Raw genomic sequence first — 23,770 nt, forward strand, 5'->3', positions numbered from 1 at the left:
CTTATCAGGGACCTTATTGTCTCTCTCTAAGATGCAGGGTCTGTGATCTGGAGACCTCTGCAAGTTGCCTAAAGATTGTCTGCTTCGTCCTGACTGATGCTCTATTACAAATTCCCACCTCAGTGTTACCCTTACTGACCTCTTCTCTTAATCCAGACCCACAAGAGCTGGGTTGTCCCATTGTCTGCTCCACGTAAGAGCTGCTCCTCCACACAGGGAAGACCAGGAGGTTGCCCTTTGTCTGTCATCCCTAAGAAGCATGTATCCATCCATAAGTGCTCTCTCCCACCATACCTCAGTAATTCAATATGTGGTAGTTCCACCAGGACGTGCAGGGCTGTAGCTCCTCCTGTTTCCCAGGCTGTGCACAGTCTGAGATGTAGTTCCCAATGGTGGAGAAGGAAGCATAACAATCCATTACTTTTCTGTTACAAGCAAAAAGAGGGATACTAGACAGCTTTTAGGAAATATTATGAAAGAAATATATATAATTACAAATGAATCTGCTTCATTTATAGTTAGAGAAAGAAAACATTTATCTACTGGTTTGAGGCAGTAGGACAGCATTAACAGCAAAATTCTGATTTTATTGTCTTTTGAGATTTTTTAATTTAATATAGTATATAGCATTTTTGGAATTTGGGGTTTAGATTGTGTATCACTTGCAGCTCAAGTGAACGAGGATGCTAACTATTTCGGTGAACTTAATAATGTATTAAAATAATTGCATGTATCCAAATTTAACTACTTTTTCTTAACAGCTGAAGAATATTCCTCCCTATGGATATCTGTACCATAAACAGTTGCAGTCACTGTTTAGACAGTGTGGGCAGGTAAAATCTATTGCCTATGATGGATCAAAGTAAGTATCCTGCCTTTCTCATGTTCTCAGTTCTGAATCTAGTAATCAATTTCTTTCTTTGTCAATGGTGCACTGACAAAATGAGTTTTTCTTCTCATCTCTTTGGAATCAGTAATTTGTTTTTAATGTATTGGCTAGAGTAAGAAAGGTGGTTTTGAAGTTTGATATGCATTGGTTGGAATAACATTAGATAAACTAGCTGAGTTAGAGACTGCATTCTGGTTTGTCTCTTCTGTTGTCTGACAGTGGACCTTAACTGCAGCTCATCTGTCCGTATTTATTTCTAACTTGTATACTGAATTTAGCTCATTTGTACAGTTAGATGACTTTGCAAAAAATGCATGTCACTGGCTGTTTTAGCTAATCTTCTGGCTAACTTTGGACTACAACTGCCCAAAGCTGAATTCATGTAGCCCTTCTTATGCCTTTACTAATCTCTAATTCGTTTCTTACTCACATATATTTTCATATATATTTTCACATCCTTTCTATTTGTATTTAATATGCTCAGTAAATTTGGTATGTGCTTGTGAGACTATTAGAAAGTTTTCTTATAACCGCCATGATAATTAAAGTTTTAAGGTGCATAAGACCAGTAGGCAAAGCCTGTGAGTAGCCTACTTTTTACTGTTTGTTGGGTGGCTAAGATAAAGACAGGGAGAAGAAATGATGGCATTTGTGAGTTTTTTGGTTGGGTTTTGATTCCTCATCAAGTACTTATTGCAATTTTTTTTGGCGGGGTTTGTTTGGTTTGGTTTTTTTTTTTTTTTTTTTGAACAGGGCTTTTGTGGAGTTCTCCCGTAACCCAATGGAGGGCTTTAAGATTCTTCCTGCAGTGTACCTGTCAGTCAAGATGTCACAGCTGAAAATTCCTCTTCAGCTGAACGTTCATGATCCAGATGATATCGAAAGGCAGTTGCAAGGTGTGAGAGCTGCAAGTGTGGAATCTCTAAGGTAATTGCATTGAATATGGAAAATGGGTTTCTTTGCAGTGTGAAGTTGAAATGAGGTTTGTTGGATTCTGTGGGAATTTCCTTGGAAGTGTCACCAAGGAAGATGGATTAGGTTCAAAAAACAGATGTTGAAACTTTGTATAAGCAGAATGCTTTTGCAGGATTAGAAATAACATGATTGTCTTACATTTTATTTCTTTATAAATAGATATATAAATTTATAAATTTCTTTATAAAAGAAATATTTCTTTATAAAAGGTGTTTTACTGTGTAAGAGAACTCCAGGCATAAGCTGGTTTTTTTTTTTGTTGGTTGTTTTCTTTAAGGTTCTCATCCATTTGCCTTTGGCATATGGAAATATGGATGTACACAGTAATTTCTGTTCATGCTAGAGACAATGTGAGGATTGCTACAACCAAAATAAATGAGGAGGGGCATTTGGGGACATAAAAGAAAGGAAGGGAGGAGGGTATAACAACAGAAATTGAGGGGAAATGTAACAACATAAGGTGGGGAGGCATAATTGCATTCCTTCATCAGGATTTTCTATGTAGTGAGTCTCTTTGGTCCACACCTGCTTTTGCTAGAAAAATCTGGCATGTGGGTTTCATTGTTATTATACGCTGTCTGTGATTCTCGGCTTCAGGCAACTTGCTAAAATGGTCATCTGCCTAACTCCTGATTGGTCTGCAGCTATTTTAATGTTTTAAAATAAGAAATCTAAAATAGGAAGGCAGGAATGAACTGGAAAGGTTAAAGTGCAGGTGAATGCTTCACTTCCAGTTGATTGTACTTAGTTTTTAATAAAACATTTTAGCAGTTTCGCTGTGCCCAAAACAGCACTGAAAATCTTTGTGAAAATTAATTCTTGAGGGACTCAAGAAAGAAGCTTCCTAGGCTGAAAGACTAATTTTAGAGTTCTTAACTTTTGTCAAGTAAAAGAAATACTGTATATAAAAAAAAGATATACTGAATTGGAGTGGAGACTCCCTTTTTACAAGGGGTCACATGGTGAGGAGAAGGGGTAACGGGTACAAGTTACTCCCAGGGAGATTCCGATTGGACATGAGGGGAAAAGTTTTCGCAATGAGAACAGTCAATCATTGGAATAATTTCCCCAGGGAAGTGGTTGACTCTGCTACACTGAATACGTTTAAGACTCAGCTGGACATGGTGCTGCGCCATCTCGCCTAGACTGTGCAAATTCTTGCCTAGAAAGGTTGGACCAGTTGATCCTTGACGTCCCTTACAACCTGGTATTCTATGATTCTATGAATTTATCTTTGTGCTGTAATGTACTCAATTTCTTTTTAAAAAATAAGCTTAGAAGGGATGCCATAGCAAAAAGCCTCACTATTTAACCTTAATTCTTTGGATTTCTAATAAATTGATGGCACAGTTGCGTCTTGGTATGTATCTTTCTGTGTTTGGTCATAATGGAATTCAAACAGTTTCTCTAGTATTTTGGTTCTGCGTGGTCATTTTACATTATAATTAATTACTGTATTTCTAAGTAAAAGTCATTAAGTACATAAATGTGCCCTAGTGACACCTTGGGAAGCAAATGAAAGCAAAAAAATTGAACTCTTGAGTTTTTGCTTGTGGGTGAAGTATTCAGCATCTCTATTCCACAGACTTTTTCGAGTAAATGTGGACTCTCAGAAGCAGACAGTGGAGCCTGTGGAAATCTCATTTGGTACTTTACAACAGTCGAAGATGATCCCAAATCGTCTTCTGTCCATCAAGATAACAGAGGTAGGAATGTTCTGCATCTGAAGTAGGTCATATCTAATAATAGGTACCTAGATAACTTTGTAGAGATGAATATCTGACAAGCTTAAATGAAAAGAATGGGTACTAATAATGTTTTTAGTACAGAGGTATCTGTAAGAGGTACGGAGAATATTCTTGGTCTAATTTTCAGTAGTTCTTTGATAAACAGTACTCGCAAATGTTGAAATTTATTTGTACTTGACAAAATTTGTGTGATTCGCTGGCAGTAAATGCTAGCTGGAAGTAGGCATAAATGTAAAGAGGATTAATGGGAGAGGTAAAATATTTGTGTATGCTATAGAAATGAGAATCAGTAGGTATTTGGGCCATTTACCTGATTATTATTAACTGGCAGTTTTCTTCAAAAACTATGGATGTGAGAAATGACATAAATTAACAGTACTGCATGCTCATTCGGAAAAATATTGCATGCATAAAAGATAGTGTGTTAGGGGAAGATTATATCTGTATATAAATATTTCTGAATTCTGAAGCTGAGAATTTTTAAATCTTGTGTTAACTATCTTGAGTTATAGCAAGCAATATATATGCTGCTGAAATAAAAATAATAATAAAAAAAATCCAAACCACTGAGCTAGTGGAAATTATAGGCTGAAGTATTAAAACAGCTCTTGATAGTAGTGACATATTTTGCAAATGCAGAAAAGAATATTTTCTTCATTTTATTCAGCTAAGTCTCTTGAATCAAAAATGTTAATAGATTAGATCAGACACATTCCAATCACTTAGCTATCTATGCTATTGTAAATAAATATTCTTTTTTTGTCACGAGCACTCAATGTAAGATCAGAAATGGTATATGAGTTCAGTAAGCCATTTGAAAAGATGACTACTTATTCAATTTTATTTAAATAGTGGTGTGTTCTTTTCGGTTTCCTAAAGGATGGCTAATCATAACAGTAACAGTGCCGATTCGCTGCTAGAGGTAGCTAACTGGTATTCTTTCACTAATAAGAAAAGTGCACCATATCTGTATGTATCTGTTGAGTCAGTTTTATTCCTTATATTTTCTGTATGTTAATTTGGTTTAGAAAAATGGAAGCAGTCTTTTAATTTTCTGTATCTTAGTAATGCTTCTATCAGGGTCTGTTTAGATGAAAAGTGTATTGCAGTTGCACAGCAAATAAACTTTTTAAAATAACATTATCTAATTATGAGAGAGAAATGCTTCACTGCACTATTGCACTATGAGAGCATTTCTCTGTGTGTGTCAGGAGTAGGAATGCTTTCATGTATCTTGCTCAGATGTGTCTTTGTTTGATGTAGAAGGATAAAATAATATGAAATCTGATATTGTCCAATTTTTATACTTTCAGATAGTAGAAGTTGGACACTTCTGGGGTTATAGGATAGATGAAAAAAACAGAACTGTACTCCAGGCTCTAACTGCTGAAATTAACTACCAGAACCTGATGGATTTGCCAGTGTCTCCACATCCAGAGTTGGTTTGTCTGGCACCATTCACTCATCTGGAAAACAGAGGATACTATAGAGCTCGTATTCTGTACGTTTGTGGAGATTTTGCTGAGGTACAGTAATATGTTATGTCATATTGAATTGGTAGGATGTAATTGGATTAACAATCTTGGAGCTATGCTTTTTTTTTCTTTACAAAGCGCTATGTTCATAATATTTGTAATTATTCCAGTAAAAAAATCTGTAGAACTAGAACTAAAATAAAACCTTAATAGAATATTTCCAGAATAGATGAGTTAGGTTTTTTCTGAGAACACAGGAATATTTTAGTATTAAATTGAGAGGGCTGTTGTTGATACAGTAAATTGTCTTGTGTGCTGAAGCAGAGCGAAGCAAAATAAAGACTAAAACCTCCAGTAACTTTGAAAACATGGTAAGGAATGCCTAGATCAGAGTTCAGTGCTGCATTTCTGGTAGCAGCCCCATCGCTTCCTCTTCATAAATATATTGACATCTATCTGAAAAGTGAGTTTCTTGCCCCCACTGTATTGGCAGTTTTCGGTCATTCATGTCTAGTTCGTCTAAGCTTGTTCTTCTGCCAGTGTTTCTTCCCCTGGTTTACATAGGTTTTCTTCTTTTCCTTCTCTTTTCCCTCCCCTCCAGTTTCTTGTCTATCTTTTTCTTCCTGGACTTTGTTTTGCTAATTGAAGCACACTGTACTCTTTCTCATCTCACATACTGCATTGACTCTCTGTTCATCTGGTCTCCATCTCACTTCTCTATTTTGTTTTGACCTCAGTTTTCTGAAGCAGAATTATGCATGCTCCCATACTTAGGGTTCCACCTTTGCTTATGGTATTCTTCTTCCAACACAGTGTTTCTCCTCTGCATTCAAAGATATTTCATGTGGCACATGCCGCATTTGCCTTTTCATAGCTTTTTTGCATGGGCCACCTCTTGTCATTGTATACTCAGTTCTGACTCCTTGGTAATTTCCAACTAATTAGAATTTATAAATAATAATGGAGCATTTATAGTAGAAATTGTTAAAAATTGCAAAGGATATGATCTTTTACTTCATACCATGTGGTTCTCCCTGTTCCTCTTGAGTTCTCAGGTCTATTCAGTGCGATCTTTTTTGTATTAGTGTTTATGTTGCCGAGTTCCATATCATCAGCAAATCCATCAGAACATTTTGGCTTTTTGTGCTGAGATCAGTAATGGAAATTAGTGCCACAGTTCAAGATTGGTATTCATTTTTTCAGGCCAATACTTTTCTTTCAGCAGTTAAGGACAGATTTTTTATTTTTGCAAGATTGGCCTTTGAACAGCCCATTCCTCCTTTTGAATTTCTTGATTTCTTAACATAGCTGAGTGTCACCACTGTAGAGTTAATACTGAACATTGTCATCTGTTTAAAGTCATGGAAAACTAGTGAATAAAGGTGCTAATCTCATCACTTTCTCTTTTGCATGTATAAACAGTCACCTGATCCATGTTAGCACTTGCTTATCTAAAAGCAGTTATTAGGCAGTATCACTCACTGTTAAGAAGTAAGGTTATACAGATTTAATTGCGGGGAGAGAATTAGAGGCTTTCAGAGAAATTTACCTTTTCTAGATTTAGCAGATTATTTGCACTACCAGTGGATGTTTAATCCAAGGGATTAAATAAAAGACATGCTAAAATTTGACCTATTATTTTTGACATGACTTCATTTGCGTGTTTTCCAGACTCTGAATTTGCTTCCATGTCACTTGATAAGATTGTGTTGTACTGTAATTATTAAACTTGGGTTGTCACTTCCCTTGCCACTAAAAGTAGCACTTTTAATGTTGTGGAATCTTTGCAGATGCTCTTGATTCTTTTTCCAGGTTTTTTTTGTGGATTATGGCAATAGATCAAAAGTGCCTTTAAAGAAATTAAAAGAGATTCCAAGCTGTCTTCGAGAGCTTCCTTTCCAGGTAGGGGTGATGCTATTTGCTGCTGCTTAATAGATGTTTTCACATCTGGTCTGGTAAACAAAAGTGAACCTCAAATGATAATGCTTTTCAGAATAATAACGAAGTAACATGTATGTTGCTAATGGGAGTATCTACAAATCACTTTCACTAACAGGTAGATAAATAGTTTCCACAGATGTGTATGCACAGAGCAGTAATTCTTGTGTGTAACTGAATTGCATTGTATTTAATTGTAGAGAAATGTTATCCAGCCTTTTGTTTCCAGGGGCACTTGCTAGAGCAAAAAAAAGAAAAAAACCTGAACTTGCTGCCTGACTGGATGTAAAAAATAGTGTTTGTATTTTCTTTCTCTCTCTCTCTCTCTCTCTCTCTCTCTCTTTTAACTGAATGTTTGAACTAGTCCTGTTTCTGTGGGGCCAACATAGTGGGATCTATCTCCCACCTGTAATCACAGGAACAACGGAAGGAGAGAGAAAATTGCTCTAACAGCTGCCTTTTGCTGTTTGTTGCTTTTGGTTATCGGTTTCTTTGCTGTCCATCAGTTCTACGAGAAGTAGAACTTCTCTCTGGAAGGCAAATGTTGTTCTGGTTCCTGCTTATATGCAAAGCTCAGAAGTAACAGGCTGAGCAGATCAGCTTTGCTTTAGTCTAAAGAACCTCTGAGCAAATGACAGAGGTTTATACAGCCTAGAAAACAGCCCAGAGAGGAGAAACTATCAATGACTAGTTTAATCTATTGTTCCCTGCTTCAGCCTAGCTGCTCCTACAACAGATAGTGGCAGGATAGGGTCTCTTCTTGTCTGCATGGCACAAGTTTGCAGCGACAAGTATCTTGTGTACAGTTACTGTATTTTTGTTATAGTATTTTTGCTCCATCAAAGCTCCTGCTCTGCTACGCTATTAGTTACAGGACAAATACATAGGAGATACCTGATTTAAATTTCGCAAAGCTAGAAGTCTCTGGCTTTGCTTTGTGCTCCTTTGCTGTTCTTTGAACTACTGGCTTTACTTGGATCTTTTCGGAGAGAACTCTCTTGATAATTATAGTGATCTGTAACACAAATCTGAGGGAGAAAAATAATTCTTTTGAGCTATATTTACAAATAAGATAACTAGAGACTTAAAGTGAAATTCAGCTTTTCAGTCCTCATTCAGATATTTTTAAGCTAATTGTAACAGCTATATCACACTAACTTTGTTCTCTGAGGTGTTTAATGATAAAAATGAGAAATGAACCAGCAGAAGTATGGTTTTATTTTATTTCTCTCTTCTTAGTACTAGGTCTTGACAGGCTTAATTTTGTTTGGATTTCTTTTAATTTATTTTAAAAAATAAGTAGAATTAATTTTGGCAAGAAGCATCCTTTTTTGTGTTTTCTTCGGATATATTAAAGGGAAATGTATTTATGCTTCAGGCCTAATCTTTTAATGACCAGTTTTAATGACCGGCTAGAAAAAAAACAGGGTTTCTGTTGTAAAGTCATTCGAAGACATAATTACAGATAGTGATTGTGGAAAGGGATTAAATGAGAACTTAATTACTCTTGCCTGCCAGGGACAGAATAGCTGCAGTAGTCTTGCCAAGTTTTCTGTTACCTTAGTTGAAAAGAACTGTGGATTATAAAGTTTTTTCCAGAGTAGGCATCTCTACAGTCCTAGGATTTTAATGTGGATGGTGAATTAATACCGAATTATCTTTTATTTATGCTCTGTTAGCTCTGATTCATTAGCAACTATGTACAATATTGAAGTAATATGAGATGTAATGTGTAGCTGCATTGGCAGTGACAGAATAGGAATTATGCCAGTAGCTTTACAGCAGTCCTAGGAATTTACGTAAGCCACTGCAATAATTATGAAGTCATTTATAGTTATTAATTCAAACCGTTTGTTGAGAAGATGAAAGATTTTTTTTGTGCTGATTCTCTACTCAGGCAAGCGTCATTTTCAATGTTTTTGCTCTAGGCTTTAGAATTCAAGATATGCAAGATGCGTCCATCTGCAAAATCTCTTGTATGTGGGGAACGGTGGAGTTACAGTGCTAGCCAGAGGTTTGCCTCACTAGTAAATGGCTATACTCTTCTAGTGAAGGTGTATTCACTTGTGCACGGTGTTCTGCGTGTGGATGTTTTCCGTTACTCAAGGTGCAAAGAGCTTGTGAATATTCGAGATGTGCTTGTTGAAGAATGTTATGCTGAAATAGCAGAAGAACCATACCAATCACAAGTATGTATTGAGTAAGCTGCTTCTACTTTTCTTATACTAATTTATTTCAGCTTGGGCTGTCTGAAGTCCTGAGAAGTTGAGCTGAAGTCTTGACTAATGCCATAGGATTAGGCAAGATTAATACTTGAGTGGGACAGTATATTTTTATGTGTGTGCATAATTCATATCGAGCTGTTGCCAAAAGCATTGCTGCTTTGAGACGCCTTTTGAAAGAGAATTTTCCCAGGGGATAATGGCATCAATTGAACTGCTCCACTGTTTTCTGAAACTTTGAAAAAGTCTGTTTCATAGTTTTAACTGTCTTCCATTTGTATGTTTCATATAATCTGAAAGGTGATAAGAACATTGGTTTTTGTATTCATGTGCGAGTATACATGTTCTTTGAATCATAGAATACCAGGTTGGAAGGGACCTCAAGGATCAACTGGTCCAACCTTTCTAGGGAAGAGCACAGTCTAGACGAGATGGCCCAGCACCCTGTCCATCTGAGTCTTAAACATGTCCAGTATAGCGGAGTCAACCACTTCCCTGGGGAGATTATTCCAATGATGGACTGTTCTCATTGTGAAAACTTTTCCTCTCATGTCCAATTGGACTCTCCCTGGGAGTAACTTGTACCCGTTACCCCTTCTCCTCACCATGTGACCCCTTGTAAAAAGGGAGTCTCCATCTTCTTTGTAGCTCCCCTTTAAGTGCTGGTACATGGTGATGAGATCACCTCTAAGCCTCCTTTTATCAAGGCTGAACAAGCCCAGCTCTCTTAGCCTGTCCTCATGCAGCAGGCTTCCCAGACCCTTGCTCATCTTGGTGGCCCTTCTCTGGACCCCCTCCAGCCTGTCCACATCTTTTCTGTATAGTGGGGACCAGAACTGTACACAGTATTCCAGGTGTGGCCTGACAAGCGCTGAGTAGAGTGGGATAATGACTTCTTTATCTCTGCTGGTGATGCCCTTTCTGATGCAACTCTGCATCCTATTGGCCTTCTTGGCCGCAGCAGCACACTGTTCACTTGTGTTGAGCTTCCTGTCCACCAGGACCCCCAGGTCCTTCTCCACGGAGCTGCTCTCCAGCCAGGTGGATCCCAGGCTGTGCTGCACTCCTGTATTATGTTTTCCCAGGTGCAGGACCTTACATTTGTCTTTGTTAAACTTCATAAGGTTCTTGTTAGCCCACTCTTCCAGCCTATCCAGGTCTTCCTGCAGGGTGGCTCTCCCTTCCAGAGTATCTGCTTCCCCACTCAGTTTGTGTAGGACCCTTTTTGTAGAATTTTTGAAAAACGTAGCTGTTTCATGGTTTTAACACTCTTCTGTTATTATGTAGCAAAGCCATGATTTGCTCAAGAGATTATTTTTGGATGAAGTAAGCAAAGAAGAGAAAGTGCCTGTATCTTCAAGAGAGGAAGAAAAGCATCTCATTGAAAGACTGTTAAACTTGTTTTCTGACAATAAATCTGATGCACCAACCCATAAGGTAACTTGAGTGGTGGTTTTGGTATGTCATTACATGACCCCGCTTCTCGCATTGTTAGAATGGAGATGAAGACTGAAAGTACCTTTAGTAACCAAACCATACTTGGTGCCTTTCATAGTGCATCCTACTTTCTGTTGGTAGAAAGCTGCAATGTGACCACAGTTGCAGACTAGTCTGTTGCAGCTTTTAACAAAGTTTTGAAGTATAGCCTAAGAGCTAAGTGAACCGACTCTTCTAACACGTTCTAGCACTTTGAACCACTGCAGAATGAAGATAAAATTGAAAAACTGAACACAGTGTTTCTGCATGTGGTAGTCTTCATTATATAAGCTACAGCAAAAAGCAAGATTAGGACCCTATCAGTTTTTCAGAAAATTTAAACATGATTTTTACTATACACAGTGCTTCATTCTTCCTCAGCTAGTGATAGGTGAGCAGCTAGGGTAGGTGATGCAGCGAACACTCCAATAACTGATAATAATGAAACAGTGGGTGTTTCTTCCAGTGCTAATTCCAAACTCGGAATTTGTTCTTACTTATATATTTTGAGGTATCTAGTCACTACTAAGCTGGAATATAAAACATGAAAATGTGTGTCCTGTTCCACATTCTGATTACAAGTTAAGTCTCGTCTACATTATAATTCTTTTCCCATTTCAGACCTGACAAAATTTCAGGCTTTCAAGTGCCTAATCATGCTCAGTTTACCCACAGGAGTAATCCTGTTTAACTACTGACTTTCATAAAGTGAGATATTTTCAAGATTAAAGACCTGCTCATATAAACAAAAATGATCTGATTTTGTTAGGTGCTCTATGAAGTCTGAAGTCGTGGTTTTTAAGCCAGAGGAAAGTCATGAATCTACAGCACCTGTGAAAATACATTATTTTTGTTTAGGTGCCTGAACAAGCAAGGTTTGCTTTAGATGGGTGAAATGAAAATGGTCTTTACCAATTTATCAATTCAGTGTTGCTCAATACATGCTGAAATGTGTTTTGGTTTTCCTTTATAAAGGATTTTGATCTGCAGAGATCCGGGTGCTGGCTAACTAGAATATCATTTGTTCTCTCTCTTTTTGAAGGTAACGGTTTTTGGCCCATTCAGTCCTTATGAGGTAAAATGCTACAGTATGACTAGAGTATCCCAGTTCAGGTATGAGAAGACTTTTACTGTGAAGTATAGGCATGTTCTCAGCTGTTATTTTCGATAAATAGGCAAAAACATGCTAGCTACTCTTAGAGATTTTTACAGAATTTTTATTCATTGAAAAGACTGAAGTAGTCAGGCCTGAATTGCATTAATATGCACACTATTGCTATGTAAAATTTTAAGAATAGTTTCATTAAAGATGCTTTAATGTCTTACAGAGAGATTATTTATTAACCATCATATACATCTGCTAAACGGTATTCAGGTAATCTTCAGCCAGTAACTGCTACCCACTGAGGTTGCATTGTGAATTTAAAATAATTCTTTTTTTACATGTTTGTATGGGTTTTGGTTTTTTAGTGTTGAAACTATTTCTTATTTCCTCCCCAGAAGTGCTTTCATACGAAAGGAAAGCATAAACTCTGTTGTCGTCCACGATGCTCCAGAAGATCCCTTTCAGCAATTGTTGGTTGCTGCTTCTTTATCAGCAAATGCAACTGGTAATGCTTAATAAAAATGTTTGGACAGTTTCTCTAGACTTTTGATTTTATATGAATAGTTCTGTGAGTAAATGTATCACTGTAGTTGTATGTTACATCTTTTTGAGGTTTCATTTTCACCCCTTAGATCATTTGTTTGTTTGTTTGTTTTGGTGACAGGATCTACTGTGATTTTAGAGGAAACATCTTTGATGCCTCCTATTCCTGGCCTGCTTGCGCTCCTCAGTATGCTGTTTGCTCCTGCTATAGAACTCAGGTATTCCTGCATTTTAAAAAGTGGTGGTTCTTTTATTTTTCTAGGACCCTCATAAATTGGTGACAGATTTTTTTCTTTTCTCTGCTTTCAGCATTTAGTATATTCTCTTCCTGTTCATGTAATTCTTGTATCTTTTATCAGTTTTAGTATAGTATATAGCTAAGATAACTTCTTTCATGTACTTATGAATTGGTGCTGCAGGCTTCACCCTCATAATAAGGCAATACAGTTCCTGATAATCGTGCTGGAAGCCTAGGAAGATGAACTGTAGAAGTGGGCAAGTTTTAAGTCTATGTGAGGAGAGGAACTTGCATGATTTTTGTAAAAGCTGAGTTCTGGCAGTTGCATTACTGTTGTGTTTTGTTTAAATTCTTGTATCTGTGGATTGTCATTTCAACATAATGAAGCTAGCTTTCCTTAATTAAAGTTTCATTTTGAGTATGTATGATTTTCTTTAAGTTTTATGAGTATATGTTTTCATAACCAGAACTTTAGTTTTGCTTCATCACTATATTAAAAAAAAAAACACAACAGTATGACTAGGTGTAAATGCCTCTCAATTGTTTTAGCTTCTTTAAAACACCTGTATCTTGTTTGGCATGGCTCAGACAAATTAATTTAAGTCTGTCTTCATACGAGTTTAGTTTTTTCATCTCTAGGAGAGACTGTTTTCTTTCTTTTTCGTATAGGGTTGATAAAAGTGGAAAGTATTTTACTGGTGTTCTATGTGGTTTGGGTTGGAGTCAGACTTGTGGGGCTCCACTGTTTCCAGAAAATGACATGGAGCTGTCATTTGATGTGCGTTTTGGAGTGGAAGACATATCAGAGGTAAAACATGCATGAGAATTTTCACTATAGTAGGAATTAAGTAGAATTGAGTGCATCAGACCTTGTTAACTCTTAGAGTTAGTAAGAAAACTTGGTTTAAGCTGTGATTTTTGGGTTGGGTTTTTTTTTAGTGCACTACCTGTTTATAACCTTGGATTCTTAGCAGAAGAAAAAAACAGTTATCCCCTCCATACACTTTGAACAAAATAAAATGTTATAGAACAATACATTGTACGCTTTTCAAAACCAAAGCATCGATTTTGTGCTAATCAGATGTCAATACTTGTTAGTTATGTTCTTAGGATTATTGTGGTTTTTACTGATCGGCCTAGCATTATTGCTTTGCAATCTTCAGTTTGATTTTACAACTCTGATAAGTCATCTGTATCAAGCTACTTCTCCCAGAGCAGAACAACCAAACAATAAAACCCCCTGTATTCCTCATTAGAGCCTTTTTGCAACCCGTAGATAGAGATCTGTCAGAGGGAAGTATATACATATACTCCATTATGCAGGACAGTAAGCTGTATTTGACCTGTGCTTCAGATTGGACACATGTCCAATCTTCAGACAGTGAAGGACCTGAGATGCCCTGATTAGCTCTGTGTACAGAGCAGGTACATTAGGTGATGACCAGCGGTTTCTAGAGGCTTTTTAAGGACACAGTGGACGTGCTGGTGCACGTATGTGAGAGCCCTTGTTTTCTGAAAGCACTGACCTGGCGTGTGTAATGTCTGTATTCATGGCACCTTAGCCAGAATGGTAACACCAAGCTGTGGTGCATGTGAGAATGGACAGATAGAGCAAATCCTTAAAACTTCTACAGAAGGAATTCTGTGTTGGAAAAAATCCAGGCAAGTGATAGCCTGTATGTTTTATGGCATATCTGAGTAACCTTGAAGACTGTGATATCAAGTGGCTGAACATTAAGGTCTTTGACCAGCAGAAGTACATCTGGAAGAAGTGCTTCTAAAGCTTCAGATGTTTTTGCTTACATTAATAATATTCCAGTTGTTTGGTGGTATGGGTGTCATGAACACCTTCATGTCAGTATAATATAATACAGAACTAGTGCTGGTTTAGAATGCTTTATATTCTGTCCCTGGTATTTCTACAGATAAACATCCTGAGGACAGCCATTAATAAGCTGCTCTGTGAATGTGCAGTGTGTTCTGGACAAGAGAGAATGACACAGCTGCAGGAAAACGTTCGTCAGAAACTTCTATGGTAATAATTTTGTAGAAATAAGATCTTCTGTTTCACAGTCTCAGCAAAAATAAAATAAATGATTGCTTGAAGCGTAGCTCAGATTAGGCTTTGGGGAAATAATATATGTTCTCATGTAATGATGCATTTCATTTCCTTTGTTTATTTATAAAGCAGTATACTCGACAACTTTAGACGACTTGTGGAAGCACTGGTTCTTCAGGGAAGCCTGATCGCTTAAGAGTCATAAAGCCCAGACTGTAAAACCTGTTCTACAGGATAACAGTTCTGATGTATCTTTGTGCACCCAGGACAAAGCTAATAAAGTCCTATGGCATAAGAGTGCAGAAGGATTTAGAATTCTTTCTCCCATACATTAAATTTGAATTGTGTGTGCTGCCTTTCCTCCCTCAACAGACCTGTGTAGGATAGGTGTTGGCCAGGTGAATTGCTGGAAGTCCCAGGTTAATTTATGAATTGAAGTAAGGCCACCTGCCTTTTTTTCCAGCAGGCCTCCCTGCTTCTTGTTACTGAAGCAATGGTTCTGAAAAGACTGTTGTGAGTCAGTGCAGCCAGTCTTGAGAAGTTTTTCAGCTCGTGGTGTGTGGGAAGTGTTTGGGGGAGCCAGTTCAATGAAGTGTCCCTGTAACAGCTCCTTTTAATGTCTGCCACTGCTGAGCATGCTGTGAAAAATCTTCCCTTGTTTGTAAATGTAGTGTGCATTTTAGTGCTGTCTGTATCATCAGTAGCCTTTTCTCATCCTTACCAGGCTCTGTGCTGAACAGATTTCAAAAAGAACTCTGGCTCAGCCATGAATTAAGAGTTACATTATGCTCACTAGTTTTGGCCTCCTCTCTAGGAAGTGTGACCTTTTTTGTGAATAGAGCTTTTCTAAAGTAACTGTATGCCAAAGTGAGGCAATTCCTCATGCTGATAAAGATCAGAAGCTTTTAAGCTTAGCTGCCCTTACCCTAGGTTATCAAAATGATTATCAGAGCAGCTGTTTGTGCTGAGTTTTCAGGTGTTTCTTGTTTTTGAATGTACCTGCTCAGTTGATTTTTTTTTTCCCAGCTGTGAAAAGAATATTACAATGCCTTTAGTTGAAAGCAAGTGCCTATACTTCTTATTTCCAAAACTTAAAAGAAAATTCAGTGTGGTGCTTTTTATAATAAGTTAACAAGTGTGGGAGGAGTCAGCCTTACCTTTTGAGGCACTGGAAATGAAATTAAGAGCATAAACAATTGCCAGAAGATGCGGAGATACTTACTGTCTGTTGGCTGACCAGCAGGTGTGTTGGATATGACAAGGGAGCAAGGTGATTATTTTTGGTTTGGGCGCTACACTGTGCACGCTACCAGCAGGTCAGCTGCTCTTCTCTCTGAGACATGGCAGCTTCCCGCCAGCTGTTGCAGTGGGTTGTGTGTGCCTCCAGAAAGCGGTGGTACAGCTTCACAAAGGCTGTACCTCAGAGACGCGCACTGCTTGCGCGTTCAACTTCAGGAGCACCAGTGCAGGCTGACGGCAAGCTGTTCACGTTTCACGTCTGCAAAACTCTTGGTAAAATACCAGCTGTCGAGCGTACTGCTGATGCAATATTTAATTTCCTATTTGTGTCCAGGTACCTCAGGCCAGTTGGTGTCTGCGTTGCCTTTGGACACTGCCATGTAGTACCATGTTTAGACTTCAAAGCCGAATGAAGATGGCTTGCATGATTCATGTGGTAATAAGTGTAGGGAGAAGTCAAGGGAAGTGGATAGGCAGAAAGAAGCAAAACCACAAAACCTTTCTGGAGGTGACTGCGACAATAACAGGAGCTTATGCTTGGACATCAACACTGATATGCTAAATTGAAAGCACAAAAATGCCACTGCTATTTCTTTAGACATGTGAATACTTGCTACTGTTTTGGCACCTCTTTTGGGTTGATTGTTCAGACAGCTCCAGCCAGTTGGGAGGGGAAGGAGCAGCCTGCGCAGGTCCTCAGCATTGACGTGTTCCCCAGCTCAGTCCGTTCTGACTGCCTGACTCAGTCATTCTCATCAGCCTTCTGGGCTTTTTTTCTTCAGGATTTTACACCTTTCTGTGGTAGCATTTTCTGTCTTGGAATCTTTGTGCTTTTACTGATCCTGTTCTGACAGTCTTAGAGCTAATTTTTCTAATTTTTTAATTCTTTTATTATTATTATTATTATTATTTACCTTTTTGAAGGAAGAGACAATCTGGTTATTGTCATGATATCTTCTTTTCCTTTGTATAAAATCTTTCTTAGTTTTGAATATTTTTTTTTTCTGATTGTACTTTAAGTCTTGGGAAAAAACTAATCTTTTATTAATAAGAGTAAATATGTAAAAATTTAGCCCGAACAGTCTTTCATAACTTTTTTTCCATTTTTCAAAAGCTAATTGTATTTACAACATGTCACCACTACTTAAGACTAAAACGAGTGTTTGAAAAACACATCTAGACAGAATTAATTAATGTCTACTACTGTTGTACTTTGCGCAGCTTGAGGAAATAACTGGAGCAGACAGACAATCTGTAGTAATTGAGTTGTCATGCAAAACAAAGTACCCTAAAAATAGCTGTATTATACATTCTAGTGAATAAGCATGCATAAAACTTATGGAATAAATGACAGCTGCAAATCCTAGTACTTTGTAAATAAAAAAAAAATTCATTATTTTCTTTAAAAGCAAATACATTCTGATATGCTTAATGTCCCTGTGCAAATTTATATTTTGACTTCTTACGGTAGAGGGGCAAAATGCAGAGAAGTGGACAAATCAGACTAGATTAACAAGGAAATATAAGATTGTCTTTAGCACAGGCACCTCATAAATGCTTTGTTGTATCCAATATAAAATTTCTTTTGTATTTATAATTAATCAAATACAAGAGTATTTCTTAAGGCTATTTTATGTAATTTCAGCTTAATCTGCAAATCAAAACCTCGAGATATAATTGTTCCTACGTGGTATGACAAGCCATATGCATGGAATCAGGTAAGGGTATAAAGATAATTCCCCCCCCCTTAAAGAGAGACATTAGAGTACCCCAGTACAGTTAGTTAAGAGTGGTCAAAGGGGAGAATTTCCTTTGGAAGGATGCCTTTTTTGAGCCTGGGGAGGGGGAAAAAAAAAGTATTCAATTTAAAGATACTGAAAGCACTGTAGAGTCAAATTTAAGGCATAAGAACTGTTGTGAATACATCAGCCTCTATTGGTATCCTATTTTTGTGCAGTCTGTTTAGTTTGGGTGGGATTTTTTGTTTTTTAATTTTGTATATACAAATATTTGCATCTGAAGTCTGAAGAATCTCAGGACATCTTTCTTACATCATCACATACAATACTACCTGTAATGCTTTGGAACTGATTGTGGAATAGTATTCTGACTCAGGCAAACCATGAGAGAGAGCATTTTATAGTACTGGCTCTTATGTTGAAATGTGTGGCATGGAACTGAAATGTCTGTATGATTTGAAACTGTCAAAACTCTTTTCCTTAATTATGTTATATAGGAAAACATCATTAAGAATGCATTCTGACTTTCATCTTGCTTCTTTTGATTAGGTGGATTCTCAGTGTATCATTGACCAGTCAGAAAAGCACCATGAAAGAGGAGGTGGTCTTTATCAGCTACATAAGCTTGTTGTATTGAATGTTTAAGTATTTTTAGGAGTCTTTCAGAGGAAGAGGTATTACAACTAGTCTAAAAATTACTTTTGTCTTCTATATAACCCTTGGATGTTTGTTTTGCAAGACTGTTCTGTAAGATTAGTGTAAGTGTACTAAAATATAGTTTGGAATATGTTAATGTTTTTTTAAAAAGCTAAGGTTTGCTGACCTAGAGCAGACAAGTTTATTCATTTTAAAAAAAAAAACAAAACTGACTTAAAGCATGATGCAGTTTTCATTTTCATAATACTTCTGAGCAGGTTTATCACAAGGTACATGAAAGACAAAGCAAATCTAGATTTAGTTGTTCATTTTCTGTCTAAAAGCTCATAAGCCATGGAGCATGATTTTTTTGTCTTTAACTGCAAGTTGCATTTTCCTGTTCTCTTTGTCATTAGTTTTTCGAAAAGCTGTACGACAAAGGTGTTTGTGGTTTTTCTTAACCAGAAGCTAGAGGTCAAAGGACACTGATGATCCAGATTATGTTCTGATCCAAAATATAACTTCATATGCTGGATACTTTTTTCATTAATTTTTCATACAGCAAAATATAATATATGATTTCTTTTCCTGTATGGCAGAAGAATGCTTTTGAATTACTGATTTATGGCACCTTTGTTTCATCCTTTCCTCTTATTTTTACCCATGAGATCTTTAGTCCTAAAAATGAGGTCAGTGGTTTCAGAATAAAATGCAAAAGTGAAATAAAATGTATTTGACTCTTCTGTTGTGCGGTCATGCTTAATAAAAGCTAAATTTAGTTATTAATGGTATGTGACTGCATTCATGAAATACATGAATACAAAAACAGTATATGGAAAAGTATTAATCTTTTCACTATTCACTCAGTGATTTGAAGATCGTGTAATATCCAGTCATCCTCTGAAGAACAGACAGAATCAATGGTATCCATAAAAAAGTGGCAGATTTGGGGAAAAAAAAGCAATGCTTAAACTCAGAAATGATTTTAAGGTGTACTTAAACAGAGGGCCAACCATATAATAGGCGATTTCAGTGGCTTATTATAAGCATTACTTCCTTAGACCCATTTTACTAATCCTTGTGAATTATAAAACATCATACTTTATATAGTGAGATAGGCTTAATAGAAAAATTGCATCTCAAGTGGCTTAGACAACAGCATTTCTCAGCTGAGTGTTGTTTGCAAATTAAGTGTTGCAGTTAACACCTTTGGGGGCAAATGAAACAGGCAGAATGTCAAATCTTTGCTTTGCCATTAATGATGGGACTTTCTATAGGAAAAGGTAACTTGGTAATACCAAAAGGCATGAGATAAATAATGTAACTTATCGTGATTCCTCATAAGCAACACTGAAATTGAGAGTTGAGAGGAACAGATTTCCTTTTTCTTTTTTTCCCCTTTTTTTTTTTTGTTTTTTTTTTGTTTTTAATTGGGTAGCTAAGGTGTCCGGGTCTGTCCGTGTGCCTGTGCTGCCATCTGGTGAGGGGTTACTGGTGTGCTGCTTGTTCTCCTTTGAACGTCTGCTGCGTCTTGTAGTGCTTTCAGTAAAGAAGAGGTACTCTGTAATGCCTCATGTCCTAATAAAACTGCAAGGTTTCTATTCTCGTCCTTATGATGAGAGTAGCAGATAATGCTAACTCCCCTGCAGTCCAATAACCCGTAACCTGCCACTGGTCAATTGAGAAATGAGAACTGTGTATTAACTCTTTAAGAGCTCCCAGTTTTGTCCTGGGTACATAATAAGCCTGCAGACGTGATACGTGATAGATAATCCTTGAAGGAAACAGAACATCTTATAAGGTAGCCTTGCTGGGAAATGTTATTTATTGCCAGATGAAAAGGTAGTACTAATATTTAAAAAGCAGCAGTTGTATTTTATTATTTGATTTAGATTTCAGCAGCACCGCAGAGTCACTTAAACAAGTTTAAGGCAAACAGCTTCAGGATTTCTCCCTTCAAGGTTAATAGTATGTAGCACTGGAGAAAGAAGTATTGTAAAGTAGTAGTGTCTTTGTATGGCTGTAGACCTGATCCCAGTCAACCTTGTGCCTTTCAGGGGTTACTTCCATAAGAAAATGGCCATGACTGCTTGCCAAGATTCCTTTTATCTCCAGGTGCACACCAACATCTAGCAGAATGAGATTTCACTTACCACAATTTATTAGTGATCATCTACATTTATGTTTTTTCCATCACTGAGTCCAAGGTAGAAATATTTGAATCTATAAATGGTCAATTAACCCTCTTGAATGCCTCCAATAGTAATGATAAAGTGACAAATTGTATTGATAGGTGCTTCTCAAGTCTCAAAACATGTGCATTCACTATTATGCATAATTTCCACCACAGCTACAATGAAATCGGGTAGCAGTTTTAAATCAAAAGAATTTTTTTTGCCATTGCATGTAATTCATTTTGGAATTTACTGCCACAGGCTGTGTTAGAAACCAAGTACAGAAACAAATACAAAAAGGAATCGGAACTCCAGGAAAGGCAGATCCTTCAATAGCTGTTAAAACTGAGGAACTCAAACTGCCTACCCACTGAATTCCAGAACCTGAGAAAATATACTGAAAGAATGCCTGTTTTTATCCTTTCCCAAGCGTTTCCTTTGGGCAGATACAAGGGTGGAGAATATTGTTTACGTATCCTTTTAAAGATGCTGCAACAGGACTAATAATTCCATCTGTGGCTGAAACATTCTGGAATCAGCAATAGTACAGTTGCGTAGCATGGATGATCACTAATAGAATGAGACGTCATTTAACTAAGTCTACACCAGAGCTGTTCAGGATACGTAGTCTCTGTTTCTTGTCGTCTTCTGCTGCCTCATAACTCTGCTTATGTAGGATTCTGCAGTTGAAAGGAGGTGGAGGCACAGCTGGTGTTCTCTGCCCTCAGGTCATCTGTAAGAAGTGTAGGACTTCCAGGATGCAGGTGTACCATGCAAGTACAGATACTCCTGGCCAAAGGGATTCCAGCCAGCACCTCAGTAGCTGGATGTGATTAAGGACAAATAAATCCTAAAAACCCTCTAGTTGCTACATGATCAATGACTTCTCATTTCTTCTGTAAATTAGTACCTGAAAAGAACTTCAATTAATTATGAATAATTTGAATTGATAATAGATTTGGTAAGTAGCCCAGATACTCCTTTGGTTTACACTGAAATCTTGCAGTTTTCCTAGATTGCTACTTATACTGGTTACATCTGGATTAGAACAGAGATACGAGATTCACAGAAGACTCTTGCCTGCCAGGCTATTCATTTAGTCTTCAGATCATTAAATAAAAATAATAATAAAAAAGGATAGTGTTAAAAAAAATAGAGCTTGTGAAATGTAATACCTTTTGGAATGACAGCTCAAGAGATGCACTATATGAAACCTGTGGCTCTTGAGGAAATTTGAGAAGCCTAAAGTGAAGTGATAAATATGCTGCATCTGAGAGAGTTTATCAATTTGTCTTTGCGAGGGTGTCACAACAGACAGTGATGCAGAATTTGTTGGGCTGGAACAGTTTTAGCCTTAGTTTGAAGTCTGTTGTTCTTGCCCCAAGAGACAATGAGAACGTTACTATCCCTCAGTGACAAGAAAATGTTCATGATATCTTCAGTTCCTTTAAGCTATTACGAACACACAGTGTTGACTCAGCCCAAGCCAGCTGATTGCATTCAGCATCAATACCCTTCTTTCTTCAAATAAGTATATTAATCATTCTTTATCACTCAAATTATCTCTGTATTTTGCCTGTATCCCTAAATGTTGCAGAGTAAGGTGGTTTCCAGAAAGATGTGTTTTGAGAGAAGAGGGCTGGAATGACACGAAACCAAGATCTTTTCTGATCTCAGTGTTATGGGTTATGTACCAAAAAAAAAAAAAAAAGAATTCCAAATATCTACCGGCATTTTTCAGGAAGGCTTCTCTATTAAAAACCACCAGTGTGGTAGCAATGGCAGGACTACCAGTGTTTTCGAAATGCTCAGATTTAGTTTTGCTTTTAAACATCATCTGTTTTATTAATACTTAGCAATAGGCAATGAAAAAGTACAAGAGAGAGATGGAACTCCCGGAGAGAGTCCAGCGAAGGGCCAGTGAGATGGTTAAGGACTGGAGCATCTCTCCTATGAGGAAAGGCTGAGAGAGCTGGGACTGTACACCCTAGAGAAGAGAAGGCTCAGGGGGATCTTCATCAAGTATATGCAGAAGATATCAAGTATATGCAGAAGATGGAAGAAGTATATGCAGAAGATGGAGCCAGGGTCTTTTCAGTGGTGCCCAGTGCAAGGGCAAGAGGGAATGGGCACGAACTGAAACAGAGGAGGTGCCACCTGAACATCAGGAAACCCTTTTCCTCTGTGAGGGTGACGGAGCACTGGCACAGGTTGCCCAGGGAGGCTGCGGAGTCTCCATCCCTGGAGATAACTCGGAAGCCATCTGGACATGGTCCTGGGCAGCAAGGGGGCTGGACCAGGTGACCTCCAGAGGTCCTTCCAACCTCAGCCTCCCTGTGATGCTGTGAAAAAGAGGCTTTTGCAAAAGCATATGTAGACAAGGCTGAAGCCACCCGTTATCTGAGGAATGAGTGCCTGTACTGAGGGCAATTGGGTTTAAAAGTGAGAAGTGCTGATGCCTCCAGTGGTTAAATGCCAGTCAAGGACTGGCATAGCTTAGAGGACCAAAAGATCTCAAGATGGGCTTCTGAATTTATTTTCTGCAAATTTGTGTGAACCTGTCCATAATGAGCAAGCGAACGCTGATCCCACGCCTGTGATGTGTGGTTAAGGCTGACTGTCGGGACGTTCTCCGATTTGGGGTAGGCAGTTCACCCTCTGGTATCATAATGACCTCTTCTAGTCTTAAATTCTGGTCTCTTTAACTGGGGTTTAGGAAGGTGTCGGGCTCTTCGTAACTGCTGAATGATCTTGGGCCTGCTTTAAAGAATTGATAGTGTAGTTGTCCGCACCATTGAAAAGGGGAAGCAGCAACAGAAGCAAGCCAGAAGAATACCTGTCGTCTCTTTCCCTCTGCATACTGCTGGTAGCCTGCTTCTGCTGTAAGCAAGGTAAGGAAAGAATCTGCTGTGGATCTCAGGATAGAGAGGCTGCTGTTGTTACTCGGGAGAAGAGACCAACCCCCACCTCGCTACAGCCTCCTTTCAGGTAGTTGTAGAGAGCGATAAGGTCTCCCCTCAGCCTCCTCTTCTCCAGGCTAAACAACCCCATATAATATAATAAAGGACCTAATTCTTAAAAATAAGTAACAAAGCCGGACGCTTTAGTCACTCAGGTTTGCCACAGGGAATCAAGGACAGGAGTAATGCCAGCCCTTAATATACCTGGAGTTGTGCAACGGAGCAATTTCAAATGAGTTTGGCCTTCCTTGTGGAAATTCAGCACTGATCACAAAGCAAGGTCAGGATTTTCACATCTCCTTCCCCAAAACGTGTGTTAGTGGGGATGTGGGTGCTTTGAATGAACCCTGCAGA

At 37.9% G+C, this 23,770-nt stretch overlaps 1 protein-coding gene across 3 annotated transcripts in view; it reads left to right on the forward strand.

Moving 5' to 3' along the window:
• The window catches only part of TDRD9 (tudor domain containing 9), an 87,062-nt gene extending 68,138 nt beyond the window's left edge, over positions 1-18,924 (forward strand). For 2 of the 3 annotated variants that reach the window (XM_087747005.1, XM_087747006.1), the window contains exons 23-36: positions 762-862; positions 1,643-1,816; positions 3,450-3,570; positions 4,926-5,138; positions 6,900-6,989; positions 8,954-9,214; positions 10,535-10,684; positions 11,766-11,836; positions 12,224-12,333; positions 12,493-12,589; positions 13,279-13,417; positions 14,535-14,644; positions 17,553-17,625; positions 18,196-18,924. In XM_087747005.1, the coding sequence (XP_087603131.1) occupies positions 762-862; positions 1,643-1,816; positions 3,450-3,570; positions 4,926-5,138; positions 6,900-6,989; positions 8,954-9,214; positions 10,535-10,684; positions 11,766-11,836; positions 12,224-12,333; positions 12,493-12,589; positions 13,279-13,417; positions 14,535-14,644; positions 17,553-17,625; positions 18,196-18,291 (1,806 nt within the window). In that variant the 3' untranslated portion in view covers positions 18,292-18,924. Of the gene's footprint in view, positions 1-761; positions 863-1,642; positions 1,817-3,449; positions 3,571-4,925; positions 5,139-6,899; positions 6,990-8,953; positions 9,215-10,534; positions 10,685-11,765; positions 11,837-12,223; positions 12,334-12,492; positions 12,590-13,278; positions 13,418-14,534; positions 14,645-17,552; positions 17,626-18,195 lie in introns of those variants that run through there. The other variant, XM_087747007.1, reaches the window with a different exon arrangement.
• The last annotated feature ends 4,846 nt before the right edge of the window (positions 18,925-23,770 follow it).

The sequence above is a fragment of the Nipponia nippon genome, unplaced genomic scaffold, assembly GCF_047370975.1.
Source record: "Nipponia nippon isolate SJK-2023a ecotype South Korea unplaced genomic scaffold, ASM4737097v1 scaffold_11, whole genome shotgun sequence".
Classification (NCBI taxonomy): domain Eukaryota; kingdom Metazoa; phylum Chordata; class Aves; order Pelecaniformes; family Threskiornithidae; genus Nipponia; species Nipponia nippon.